The sequence below is a fragment of the Macrotis lagotis genome, chromosome 1 (genome assembly GCF_037893015.1).
Source record: "Macrotis lagotis isolate mMagLag1 chromosome 1, bilby.v1.9.chrom.fasta, whole genome shotgun sequence".
Classification (NCBI taxonomy): domain Eukaryota; kingdom Metazoa; phylum Chordata; class Mammalia; order Peramelemorphia; family Peramelidae; genus Macrotis; species Macrotis lagotis.
Genome location: NC_133658.1, coordinates 168,533,366 through 168,548,342, shown reverse-complemented (window position 1 = coordinate 168,548,342; position 14,977 = coordinate 168,533,366). Strand labels below are relative to the sequence as shown.

At 34.2% G+C, this 14,977-nt stretch overlaps 1 protein-coding gene across 3 annotated transcripts in view; it reads left to right on the top strand.

Moving 5' to 3' along the window:
- The window catches only part of CFAP61 (cilia and flagella associated protein 61), a 351,604-nt gene that overhangs the window by 211,906 nt on the left and 124,721 nt on the right, over window positions 1–14,977 (top strand). For all 3 annotated transcript variants that reach the window (XM_074209348.1, XM_074209349.1, XM_074209347.1), the window contains one exon: window positions 4,091–4,259. In XM_074209348.1, the coding sequence (XP_074065449.1) occupies window positions 4,091–4,259 (169 nt within the window). The remainder of the gene's footprint in view (window positions 1–4,090; window positions 4,260–14,977) is intronic.

Here is a 14,977-nt window from a genome sequence, read left to right as displayed (position 1 = left end):
GAGATAAAATTGAAAGCCATTATCTCCTGACTCTGGGTCTAGCATTATTTTCATCATGCCACATGCTAGTATTTTGAAATAGAATACAGTCTGTTGCTTACAACTGAATGGCAGAAATTGATAGATTTCAGTTTTGTTGTTAAACTATATATATATATATATATATATATATATATATATATATTCTATCTTTGTCATCTTATAACTTTATCAAGAACTAAAAATATTGCTCCAAAGAAGGAAATAACTGCTCTTTTCTCAAAGCCTACAGAAGGGTTGCTATGTTTTCAAAAAAACTCAGAAAATTACTATTGACTCCTCAGTAGGTTTATAATATTGTTTATAAATAACTATATACATAATATTTAAATAAACAAAAATCTATTTTCTCTCCCTTTTACTCCTACTTATAATTTTAAAAAAGAAGAAAAAAGTCAAAACCTGTGTTACAAATATACATGATTGAACCAAACAAATCCTCATATTGGCCACATCATAAAAATTTTGGCTTATGCTATTTTAATACTTCTTTTATGATCAAAGCTTTTCTTTTTTTTTTAGGTTTTTTTTTGCAAGGCAAACAGGGTTAAGTGGCTTGCCCAAGGCCACACGGCTAGGTAATTATTAAGTGTCTGAGACCGGATTTGAACCCAGGTACTCCTGACTCCAGGGCCCGTGCTTTATCCACTATGCCACCTAGCTGCCCCTGATCAAAGCTTTTCTACTAATCACATGTGGCTTCAAAATTTGCCAACAAAAACTTCCATTCAAAAATCTGTGATTCCATCTAAGACATCAGTTTTTGTCTTCAAGGTATCTCCAAATCTAGGCAAAATTCAACAAGTTTCATACAATGATACCAATTGCTAGGATTGGAGTCCAAATTAGATTTGTTTTGTGAGAACCTCTGAGGTTCTACAAACCATGCTGCTCAGAATGATTTAACAGAGAGTTTCAGCTAGCATCATTTGAGAATGATCTCATCACTAAATGTGTAAACACAGTCTAAGTCATTCAGATACCCACCTCTGAGGAAGTAAATAATGCTGTGGTCCTCAGCAACTATTTGTGGAAATTCTAATCAGGAAATGGCAATTCATATTATCTCCTCAGATATAGCCTATTCTTTGATCATGGAATATGTGAATAATATGATTTACTCATTTGCTCATATATAGGGTAGTCATTCAATAAATGTCTGCTAAATTTAATTTTAACATGTATTTAAAACTTCTCTCTACAAATGCTTTTATTCCTTAGCTAGTGACAAGAAACCCAGTAGGTTGACTTGATTTTCCCTTCCTTTGCCCAACCTTGACACCCTTCTGGTCCTTGTTAAAAGGGATGTAATCAAAAGGCAGGCAGCAGGAGTGGAGAAAAGCAAGAGATCTGGTCAACCACTGGATCTTGCCTATGTCATAGGATTGTTATAACAATATAAAACAAAATTGAATTTTAAAAAAGATCATCTGAGATGAGTATGTGAAAGTGCTTTGTAAACTCTAAAGTTTTATACCAATATAAGATTATTATAATAACTTCCTTATTTCCCAGGTTCATTGAAAATCAAAAAGTTTATCATTATATTAAGTACAGGACTCCAGTCCATTTACATTTTCCTCTAGGTATCTTTCTTTAAGTCAGAGCTAGTCCACATCTAAATTTTTACTACCAGTCCTCTAGTAGAGCTGGTTATTTCACAATTGTGACCTCTCTTTAGCATTTTTCTGAACCTGGAATTTGGCAGTTATAGTTTGTTTTTGCTGTCCATTTCCAAAATGCCCAGTGAAGATAATTTCTATCTCTCTTTCTGAGGCAGAAACAAGTACATCCACAAGGCTTCTTTGTTTCCAGAAGCTACCTGCCTTGGTCCCTTTTGTCTCCTTAGGAGCCCTGGTATATTTATCTTTCTTGTCATCAAGCCATCAGTGAGACAGCTTCTCCCATGCTGGACTATTAACGGCCATTAACTGTCTGCTCAGGGAAATCACTTTGAAAAAAATATATACTTCTCTCTCCTGAGGCTAGCTTTCACCCATCTGCTGAATAAATCAATAAAATTCCAATATTTTTGCTGGAGGGAAAAGGAGGGAGTTAGATTTTTTCTTCAAAAGTCATATTTTAAAAATGAGAAATGCCTTTAATTCAGTCTATTGAAAATCTATCAGATTATCTCTCCCCCCCAATACCTTAATGTTCCCTTCCTCTTCTGAATAAACAACTAAAAATAAATGCCTTTATATGCCAATTCTTATCAGGAAAACTCTCAAACTTAAGCTATTGAATATGCATTCTGACATTATCAATATTACTCTCATTTAAAATAGTATTACCTTAGCCTTCTACAGATTTCCCCTGGTAGAATTTATCTTTGAGTGAAGGCTCATGAAAGTAATCCTCATACACTAAATGTGTTTAAATTTTCCTCCCCTCATACAATCTGCTATAATATTGCTAATATAAAAGAAATGGTACAATAAATATGAGTAATCCCTTTAAGATTTCTCATGAATGTATAACTAAAATCAATATATTTTCTATTTTTTATATAAAAGTCAAAAACTTTTCATAAGGGATTTTTACTCAAGTAGGTATTATTTTCCTATGATCCAAATATATCTGATATTTTTTTCTCATTAAAAGAAATTTTGTATGTGCTATTTCATTCCCCTATTGGCATTCACAAAGAGAGATACAAAGCAAAGAACTGCATTACCTTTCACAGTCTTTACAATATAGCTAATGTGCTTCCATTACTAGGAGTCTGTTTGAGCTTAGAGAAAAGAATTGTATCTCTACCATCCAATGTGTAGATCAAAAAGAAAAATGCTCATCTATTACCCCATTAGGATTCTGTTTACATATCCTTTATACAAAAAGAATAATAATAAACATGATTATATAATAGTTCCCTTCATGAAGAATATATTATATATACACATGTACATATACATATATATCTATAAAAATACATATGTACATCTCCTTTTAAAGCCTTTTCATATACATTTTCTCATTTGATACTTCTCCCAATGTTGGGAGATGGGCAGGACAAGTTTCACCTTATAGATGAGGAATTTGAGTCTTAGAAAGGTCTGATAAATTTCCCAAAGTCACATGTTTAAAAAATGGCAGAACTGGATAGCTGTTTGTTTGTTTTTTGTTGTTCTGTTGTTTTGTTGTTACTGTTGTTCTGTAGGCACAATAAAAATAACAGTGGACTTGGAGTCACAAGGTCTAGGTTCAAGTCCCAATTCTTCTATTTATAACATAAATATTGTATATAACTTAATTATAATATAGTAGTTCTGAGATATCAAACAATACAAAAATGAACCATCCCTTACCTTTGAAGAGCTTGCATTCTACTTATAGTTTTTGAGAAGTATTCATAAATAGAATTGGATCCCAAAAGTACCTAAAACTACGAATCTGGTCTTTGGAGTTTTTCTAAGAAGTAATTTTCCTGTACCTCCTATCTCCTTAGAGTTAGTGAACACTTATTTAAAATACTACATCATTTTAATCTAAAATAGAGAAAACTTGGTGGTGCAGTGACTAGAGTGATCGACCTCGAACTCAGGAAATTTTGGCTTAAATTTGACCTCAGACATTTCACTGGCTTTATGACCTGTACAAATCACTTAATTTCTGTTTGCCTCAGTTTTCTTAACTATAAAATAGGGATAATAATTGCCCCTACCACTCAAGGTTGTTGTTAGGATCAAATGAGGTATTTATGAAATCTCAGCATATATTAACAAATGCTCATTTTCCTCCTTGAAATCAGAAAGATACTTTCCAGAACCATTGAAGAAGCAGAGCAAAGAGTATAGTTGGTATGCATTCATTACTTTAAAAATCCCTGTCGTGGAATGGTCCAAAGCCGGGAGGGATAATTTAGCTTTAGCTTGAGGATGTCAATTTGTAACTGTTTCATGACGAATAATCTTTTAGTATAGGCTCTAGTAAACTCACAGCAAGAAAACAGACTTGAACCACTAGGGGACCTCAACCAACCCACCAGATGTCTAATTAATGCCTGCTGTCAGCTGCTCAAATGTCACTTATGGATATTCTTTCTTCACAGCCACTGTTTTAATGATAAAGATTATGCATTGATGTCACTTTGTTCCTGGGTTAATGTTGTGGTTGGTAAAATGACTGGCATAAACAGAGCTGCCAAGCACGTCATCCTTTCCAATGAAAAGATAGTACCATATGACCATCTCATCCTCTGTACCGGGCAGCAATACCAGGTAAGGCTGCACTGTGCACGTAGGGCAGAAACCAAGGCATTTGATGATTGTCGTGATTAACGATTAATCCATTTACCAGGGCACACACTCCTCATGTAAAGAGCATCTCCTCTTGCCTGTAGATGGTGGCAGCTGCTTCTCTATGTCTATAAAGCACTTTAAAAGGCATCCTCGTGACCAGAATTGTATCCTGAAACCCTTCTCTCGTCACATTCCAACAAAAACATTCTGCTCAAGGATAAAAATGATAACGAGTTGGAGAAATGTCAATCTTTAATCTGTTGACTAAAAGACTAACATTTACTGCTCTTTATATCAGAATTCAGATACAACCATGCAAGTATTTAGGGGTAAGTTAATGCATGTCTGAAGTCAACTGCCCTTGGATTGCGTACTGTGGCTCTCCCCAACTTGTCCAGTAGGGATATTTATCTAGCTTAAAACATTTGTTGTGTTTCATTCCTTTCACCAGTAACTTATTTTTTAAAGGAATTTCAATTTTCAAAGATTATAGAGAAAGAGGTGTTTTGGGATTTTTTTTTTGGTTTGGTTTTTTGAGAAATGGATTTTTTAAAAAAATGGAAAAAGATGTGAATTTTAAACATTTCTTTTTCTTTTGATATCTCCAAACCATACAATTCCTTTGCTTTCTTTCCCTTCCTTTCTTCCTGGGAATTTTTCAATTTATTTTCTGCAAATTGTGCATCTTCCCCCAATGTAGAGTTCCCTGCCACTTTGGAAGAAGCTCTGCATGGACAAAACAGCCAGGATGTTGATTGAAATGAGCATCTGCCCATGTATGTCCAGCTGCCCTTGTGGCATTAGATTGTGGCACATTAAGCTCTTGCCATTTTTACAACTGGAAAAAATAAATGGAAAAGTGATCAACAGTGTTCCAATTTAATTTTTTCCCCAGGATATGAGAATTAAAGGTAACCAGAGTGATGCAAAAAGGGCAGTTAAATTCATGAGGGAATTTATCTTTTTTTATTTGCTTCTTTTCCTTTCATTTATTTGGTGATCAGGCTCCAGACTTGTAAATGTTTGACTACCTTCTTTTAACAACATAATTTTATAATTTGTAAAATTTAAACCCAAAATATTATTTGGTATACTGTAACCTATCTAACTTAGTCTCAGAGAGTTGTCCTGAACTTTAGAGAAATTAAATGCTTTGCCCAGGATCTCACAGCTAGGAAGCAGCAAGGATAGGTTTTGAGCTTAGGTTTTCTTGAGTATTAAATCCAGTTTTCTATCCACTAGTCCATTGATGTCAAAATCAAGTAGAAAGGGGTTCCTGCTGGTGCAGACTGATTTAGAAACTATAAATTGACATTATGTATGTGATATTTTATTTTTTTATTTTATTAAACATATCCCAATTACATTTTAATTTGGTTCAGTCAGTATCAGGAAATTTTGCTGGCTACCTTTTGACCCCTTTGCCTAAACAATGCTAAATATTACAAGTTATTATAAAATGTAACCCTGCTTAGTACATGACAATATTTTTTATATGATGAAACCACAAACTTTATCATTCTTGATATAGTCCTCTAAAAAAGAAGTAGCCCTCTTTTGTAATTTCATACAGATATTTTTAGAGGGGTGTAGATTAGAAGAGCTAAGAGATATTAGAAAGACAATTGGAAACCTTTTGATCAAATCTGGATGCAATAGGATATGATCATAATAGAAAATGGCACAACAAACCATGAAGATTTTGATGACTAAGATGTTACAGAAAGGGTTTCTTGGATATTATCCTAGAACTTATATTTTTTATCTATGTGGCTTAATTGATAAGGGTAAATTGATAAAGGAAGAGGAACTTCTTGCAGGTAGATGAACATGATGTCAGGTATGTTAACTACCAAAAGAATCACAATGAAGAATTGAAAGGCAGCATGGAATAACCCAAAGATCTGGTCTCTAATCTTAGCTTTGCCATGAACTTATTAGCATGTGAACTTGTCAAGTTCTTAGCTTTCTAAGCCTCAAAGTTTTACTCTGTAAATGAACTTAATATTTCTCCAAACTCTCTGTTATCAAGTAAGCTTGGTTTTGATTCCTTGAAAAATTCTAAAATATATTATTGTTATTGTTATTATTTTAGTTTTTGCAAGACAATGGGGTTAGGTGACTTGCTCAAGGTCACACAGCTATGCAATTATTAAGTATCTGAAGTCAGATTTGAACTCAGGTCTTCCTGACTCCAGGGTTGGTACACTATCCACTGTGCCACCTAGTTGCACCATTAGAATATAATTATTAATGGTTAACATGTTATACATATAGTTGTCCTAGATTTTAGTCATGGCAAAGACTGTGAGGATACAGATGCAAAGATTTAGACTGGGAAATGATTGAATCCAAGAGAAATAATTAATAGTTAGGGTTTGAAAGTAGTATATGGTAGAATGTCCCATGTATCTGTGCTTGGTCTGATGTTATTTAATATTTTTATCAATATTATGGATAAACATGTAAGGGGCATATGTATCACATTAGCAGATTAGAAAAAATGGAATATAGAGAGTTAAGAACTTAATGGTAGTTAAGAATGAAAAATATTTTGGTCGGTTAGAAGATTTTTGCCAAATATAACAAGATGGAGTTTAATAAGGTTAAATGTATATCTTAAGCTTTAGTTCAAAAAGTCAACTTTATAAGATGAGGTAACAACAGTTACAACTGGAAAAAATAAATGGAAAAGTGGTCAAGTAGTTTGTATTGTATCTGAATTTATATATTCCATTCTGGATGTGACACTTTCAAGAGAAATCTAATAATCTAGAAAACTTGAGGACAAAGGTCATCAGAATAGTGGAAGGTCTTAGAGCATTTTATGTATGAAGAACAGTGAAAGGAAATGTAGATGGTGAGTGTGGAGAAGACAGAGAGAAGCACAGTAAATATCTTCAAATATTTTAAGGATTATCATGTAGAAGGATTAAACTTTGGTCCTTTGGTCCTCAAAGGGCAAAAGTAAAAGAAATGAGGTTTCTGTTTGATATAAAGATATACTTCTTTGTAGAGTTATCCAGAATTAGAAAGGGAAAGGGGGTGGGGAGTCAAGATGGTTGAGTAGCAGGAAGAAGTTCAGCCTAGTTTCCCCACCAGGCTTCTTTCACAAAGATCTAGAAAATGTACTAAATTCTAATCAGGAAATCCAGGAAAAGTTATAGTGAGTCATTTTTTTTTCAGCTCAGGGTGGGGACAGACAAAGAGGTCTGTGGACCCTGAGAGACTAAAAGAGATATGAGACTAGGTGTCAGGAATAAAGAAACAGGGCAGGAAGAAATTTCAGGGGATTCCCTGAACTAGCACAAGGCAGAGGAATGGGTGCCATCTGATAGCTCTGGGTCAAGCTGAGGGTCAAACTGCACATATAAGTAATGGAGAAGAGTGCAGGTCATAATGAACTAAGCAAGCAACAAGTTCAGAAGCAAATGGTAGTGGAAGGGTTCTGATACCAGGAGTAAAGAGGAACTCAGTATCAGCCTTCAGCACAGAACAAGAAGTCTGCAGTGGAATAAAGTGGGCACAAGTTCTGGCCTAAAGTGAAGCTGCAGTTTAGTCACTCTGAGACGTCAGTGGACTACTGATATTGGCAATTAGGGACAATTCAATAGACGCAAACCTGGGTCAGGAATGTGTCAGAGCTCAGACCAGAAAGGCAATGAGCAGACTTCACCCATATCACAACACTTTGGCAGTGCTGAAGCTTTCAGGCTCCAAGCTAGAACTGTGAAAACAGGAGGATTTAAGAGAATTTAAGAGAAGAGAAACCCAGCCAGACCTCCACTTCCAGAAATATTCACAACCTAACACTTAACATAAAGTACAAAGTCAGGAAGTAAGTTGGAAGAATGAGCAGATTAAAAAGTATAGCACCATAAAGAGTCATTATAGTAATGAGAAAACTCAAGACAAACCTTCAAGAAGTAAGTATCACAAAAATAGCTGCAAATGAAGCCTCAAGGAAAAATGCATTGACACTGCACTGTATGGACAGAATACATCCAGAATTCCTGGATGAGTTAGAACAAGATGTAAACAAAAGAACTAAAAATTTTTTTTAAAACCAAATGATGATAATATGAGAAAAGGGTAAAAGAAATGAGATGTATGCAAGCAAAATAAGGAAGGAGAATTAACAGCTTACACAAAAAGATACAAAACCTTACCTAAAATAATAATTCCCCAAAATTATAATCAAACAAATTGAAACTAACTCTACTGAACATCAAGAAATATTAAAACAAAATATACAAAAAAGAAGAAAATGTGGAATTTCAAAAATAATATGGAAAATAGCTCAAGGGAAGGTAAGTTAAGGATCATTTGGACTACTTGAAAACCATTATCAAAAGAAGTTCTTAGATATAATATTTCAAGATATTTTAAAATAAATTCAGATCTCTTAGAATAAGAGGACAATATAGAAATTAAAAGATTTCACTAGATGCTACTTAGAATATATTGCAGAAGTCATGAAATCTAGATTTATTAGCAAGAATAATGTAAGCAGAAAAACTGAATATAATCCTACAGAAAGGAAAATGGATCTTTGATGAAATAGAGGACTTCTAGGAACACCTGATGAAAAGCCAAAACCAAGTAGAAAATTTGATTTACAAACACAAGAGTCAAGAAAATCATGGAAATTTTAAATTGAGTGAGCAATCATAAGGGACTGGAGAAGATTTAAGTTATTTACATTACTTTATGGGGAGAAGATACATGTAGTCCCTCAGGACTATCATCATCAGGTTTCACAAAGACACCATAATTAAACTGAAAATATGGCAATAATTATGTTTTGATGACATTAAAAGAAGAATGTAAAAGTTGAGTGAAAGAAAACATAGGAAGAATCAGGAAAATCACATAATAAGGTATACAAATAGAAGCCTTTACAACAAAGAAGAGGGAATAGGAGAAATTAGGTGAAACTTGAACTTCACTTCCTGAACTTCACATCAGGACTGGAAAACGAGGAAAAAATTCACATTCACACAGTTTGGTACAGAACTACATTTCCCTCAACAGAAAAAAATATCATAATGGAATGGAAGAGAAGAGAGAGGACAAAGAAGGGAAGGGATTAATAAGAAGCACAAAACTCTTAAAGAAGGGATGAGAAACAATGAAAAGTATAAGAGAATAAGATGAAGGGAGACAAACAATAATCATAATTGTAAATGTGAATGAGCTAAACTCAGTCATTAAATGGAAGCTTATATAAGCTGAATTAGAAACTAGAATACAACAATACAACAGCCATGAAAATAACATGCCAAAATTTTTGAGATTCAATCAAAGCAGTTTTTAGAGGGGAAAAAATATCCATTTATTATACTTTTTTGTGTGTTTGTGCAAGATGATAGGATTAAATAGCTTGCCCAAGGTTACACAATTATGTTAGTACTGTCTTGAATTTAAGTCCTCCTGACTCTACAGCAGGTGCTCTATTCACTTCATCACTTATATCTACCCCCTATAATACTTTCAATAACAAAAGAAGGAATAACTCAGCTAATTGGGCATAAACTAAAAAGTAAATTAGAAAAACAAACAATAAAAAACCTTTCCCTAAACACCAAAATAAAAATCTTAAAAATCAAGAGATTAAGAAAATTGAAAGCAAAAAAATCCACTGAATTAATTTTTTTTTAAAAAAGGAGTTTGTTCTTTGGGAAAAAATCAGTAAAACAGACAGGGTATTAGCTAACTTGATTTTTAAAAAAGGAAAGAAGAAAATAGGGGCGGCTAGGTGGCACAGTGGAAAAAGCACCAGCCCTGGAGTCAGGAGTACCTGGGTTCAAATCTGGTCTCAGACACTTAATAATTACCTAGCTGTGTGGCCTTGGGCAAGCCACTTAACTCCAGTTGCCTTGCAAAAACATAAAAAAAGAAAAAAAAAAGGAAAGAAGAAAACCAAATTTTATCAAAAATGAACTTTCAAAAAGAAAAAAGAAAACATGAAATGAATTTAAAGGTGAATTTTACCAAATCTTTAAAGAGCAATTCTTTCTAATACTACATAAACTGAAAAAAAAAAAAAAGAAATGGAGTTCTACCCAATTCCTTTTATGATGCAAATATGATTTTGAAGCCTGAACCAAAGAGTCAAAACAGGAATAAAACCTATGGACCTATGTCCTAATAAATATTGATACAAAATTGTAAATGAAATATCAGTGAGATTATAGCATTATAGTATTATAAAAATTATAGCATTATAAAAATAATACATTATGGCCAGGCTGGATTTATGTCAGTAATGCAGGCTGGTTCACTATTAGGGGAAACTATAAGCATAATTGACTATATTAATAACAGAAAAAATCATATATCAATAGATGCAGAAAACTTCTGATAAGACAACATTCATTACTGATTTTTCAAATACTAGAAAAGACAGGAATAAATGTCATTTTTTTGAAAAATGTTAAATAGTATCAATCTAAAAAGTAATGAGGATAAGTTAAAGATCATTACCTTAAGTTCATGGGTAAAGAAAGGATGCCCATTAAAATCATAATAATTCAATATAGTGCCAGAAATGCCAGCTTTAAAAATAAAACAAAGAAATTGAAGTAATAAGAGGAAAAACTATGTTTTGCAGATATATTGGTTTACCTAGATAACCATAATAAGTTAACTAAAAAAACTTATTGAAACTTAAGTTAAAGTTGCGGGATATATAATGAAACTCACACAAATTGTCAGTATTTCTGTATATTACCAACAAAATTCAACAGGAAGAAAAATAACATTTAAAATAACAACAAAGAGGGCAGCTAGGTTGCATAGTGGATAGAGTGCTGGCTCTAGAGTCAGGAGGAACTGAGTTCAAATCTGACCTCAGACACTTAATAATTGTGTAACCTTGGGCACATTGCCTTGCAGAAAAGACAAAAACAAAAAAATAACAAGAAAGAGTATAAAATATGTGAATCTACTTGTCATCACACCCAAGAACTACATCAAGACAATTATATCTTTGCAGATATAAAGACAGAACCAGAAATTTTAATTGCTTATTGGTAGATCTAGTCAAGATAATAACAAATGATGATATCTATACTTCTTTGGTTAGTATTCAGTGCCATGCCAATAAATTAATCAAAGAATTATTTTATAAGGTGATAAAAAACATTATAAATTATCTGGAGAAATACAGGATCAATAATATCAAAGGAATTAATAAAAAATGGAAAGAATAGGGGTCTAGTAATATCAAATCTCAAACTATATTACAGTCATAATTATTAAAACAGGTTGGTTGGTAGTGAGTATGAAATGGTTGGATCAGTCTTTGGTCCAAGATGGCAGAGAGAAGACAGGAACTCTTCTAAGTGCTCCTGAATCCTCCCTCAGAAATAACAATGAAGAAACCTGAAACAGAAATTCAATCAACAAAACCCAGAAACAGAAGCTAGGAGAAGAATACCTACTAACAAGGTCTGTCTCAGGTTATTGTGGGTGAACTTGGAATGGAGACCAGTGCAAGGACAACAGCAGGGGGAAGCCAGAGGACCAGTCTTAGCTGCAGAGGCTTTGGTGAGTGACGGGTCCAGGGACCAACTTTAGCCGAATCTTTGGCTGGGGGTTGAGGAGCTCTGGTGAATCCCAGTTGACAGAAGGGTGAGTTCCAACAAGGAGAGTTTCAGAGCATGCCTGAAAAACAACCAGCTGGGCAAGGTACCTAAACTCCATACTTTATGTGAAGCATTCTTCCCAGAACAAATGGTAATAAACACCCCCCTAGTCCCACCCCCTCAGGCTCAGGTGTGGGCTACAGAGCTCACTCAGCTGAAAGGAAGATTAACTTCCTCCCCCAGGGCCCAACCCATTGTTCGAGGTCAACTCAGACCCTGCTGCTGAGGGCCTCAAACGAGAGAGAGAGAGAGAGAGAGAGAGAGAGAGAGAGAGAGAGAGAGAGAGAGAGAGAGAATCCAGTGCTCCCTACTGGCCAGCCCTTGGAATTACTAATCCAAGTGAACAGAGCCTCTACAGTTTTCAAAATCAAACCTCTGAGAGCCAGCCCCTCCCTCAACATAAGATCCTAGGAAAATGAAGAAAGCCCAGCAGAAAGGGGGGGCCCCATGGAGAAATACTTTAAAGAAATAGATTCTAACCCAGAGAGAGCTAGCACTTCTGAGGAGAATATGAATTGGTCTCCAGCCAAGAAAGACTTCCTTGAAGATATCAGGAAGGAGTTTAAAAATCATTTGGAATAATTGGGAAAAGAAACTCAAGAGAAAATTAACACATTGCAAAAGTAAATTAACATCTTGCAATGAGAAAACAAATCCTTGGAAAATACAATTGGACAAATACAAGATGAGAATAATTCTCTTGGATCCTCAATCAGCAAATGCAAAAATAAAAAGATTCTCTCAAAACTACACTTGGACAAAAGAAAATGCCTTCAAAAATAGAATAGACCAATTGGAAAAGGAGTTGGAAAAGGTAAATGAAGAAAATTTTTTTCTAAAAAAAAAGAATGGAATCTGTGGAAACTAATGACTTCATAAGACAATAAGATTCTGTTAAACAAAACCAAAAAAATAGAAAAAATAGAATAAAATGTAAAATACCTCATCAGCAAAACCACTGACCTCAAGAATAGATTGAGAAGGGACACCCTGAGAATTATAGATAATTCCTAAAAACAATGAAGAGTAAAAAAGCCTATACTTTATATTACAGGATTTAGTGATGGGAAATTGCCCTGATATCATGGAACCAGAGGGCAAAATAGTTATTGAAAGAATACATCAATCCCCTCCTGAAAGAGATCCTATAATGAAAACACCAAGGAATGTTGTCAAATTCTAGAACTATCAGATAAAAGAGAAAATCCTGCAAGCAGCCAGAAAGAAAGAATTTAAATACCAAGGAGCCACAGTAAGGATTACACAGGACCTGGCTGCATCAACACTAAGGGATCAAAGGGCCTGAGATATACTGAAGAGCCTGAGATATTCCAAAGAGAAAGGGAACTTGGAATACAGCCAAGAATCCACTGTCTGACATATCTGAGCCTTTTCTTCCTGGGGAAAATATGGACATTTAATGAAATAGGAGACACCCAACATTTCCTGATGAAAAGGCCAGAGGAAAAACAGAAAATTTGGACATTAAAAAGGAGACTCAAGAGATACATGTAAAGGTTAAAAAAATGGGGTAAAGAAAAAAAACTTCCATTTAATAAGATGAAACTGGCTATATCCCTACTTGGGAGAAAGACACTGATAACTCTTGAGAAGTGTAACTCTATTAGAGTATACTTAGCCAGAAGTGATGAATACTCATGACTTTTCTGTGACTCAGAATGATTTATAAACAATACCTCCTTAAAAGGGGGGGACAGTAAAGAGACAGGAAAATGGAGGAGATTTAATGGGGGTAAAACTCATTACATTAAGAGGTACAAAAGACCTATTGTAATAGAGGGGAAGAAGGAAGGCAGTGAGAACACCTGAATCTTCATCTCATCATTCTTGGTTTAAAGTCAATTTACACTCAAGTTAAAAAAAATTTATCTTACCTTTCAAATATTAAAAGGGGAAAAGGGGAGGGGGGAATGGGGAGGTGGAGAAAAAGAGGAACTAACAGAAGGAAGGGGATGAAGAAGGGGAAAAGGGAAAGGGGAAAGAAAGGGGAGGGGGTTGATATGGGGGGCAAGCACACAGGTGGCAGTATTCAGAAACAAAATACTTGGGAATATGGATAAAGGGAAAAATACAGAGGGAAGATAGCATGGAGGACAATAAAGAGTAATTATAACTTTGAATGTGAATGGGATAAACTCTCCCTTAAAAACATAAGTGAATAGCAGAGTGGATTAAAAACAAGAATCCTACAATATGCTGCTTACAAGAAACTCATTTGAAGCAGTGATACATATAGAGTAAAGGTAAAAGTTTGGAGCAAAATATATTTTGCTTCATCTGAAGTGAAAAAAGCAGGGGTAGCAATCCTTATCTCAGACAAAGCAGTTGCAAAAATAGATATTATTAAAAGAGATAAGAAAGGAAGGTACCATAGACAATAAAGTAATTTTAAAACTAAATATGTATGCACTCAAAGAGAAGTTGAAGGAGTTACAGGAAGATGTAGACAGCAAAACTCTACTAGTGGGAGACCTCAACCTCCCATTCTCAGATTTAGATAAATTTAACTATAAAATAAACAAGAAGGAAGTTAAGGAGGTAAATAGATTGTTGAAACCTAGATATGATAGACTTATGGAGGAAACTTAGTGGGGATAGAAAGGAATATACTTTCTTTTCTGCAGTACATGGCACTTACACAAAAATTAACCATGTACTAAGGCATAAAAACCTAATGATCAATTGCAGAAAGGCAGAAATAGTGAATACATCTTTCTCAGATCGCAATGCAATAAAAATCATATGCAATATTGGACCAGGAAGAAATAGACTTAAAATTAATTGGAAACTAAATAACCTCATTTTTAAAGAATGAGTGATTCAAACAACAAATTATAGAAAGACTTATTTTATCCTAGATAATGACAATAATGAAACAACATACCAAAACTTATGGGATACACTCAAGGCAGCTGTCAGGAGATATATTATATCTTTAAATGCTTATATGAATAAATTAGAGAAAGAGGAAATCAATGAATTAAAAAACTAAAATAGAGAAAGAACAAATTAAATTCCCCCCAGTTA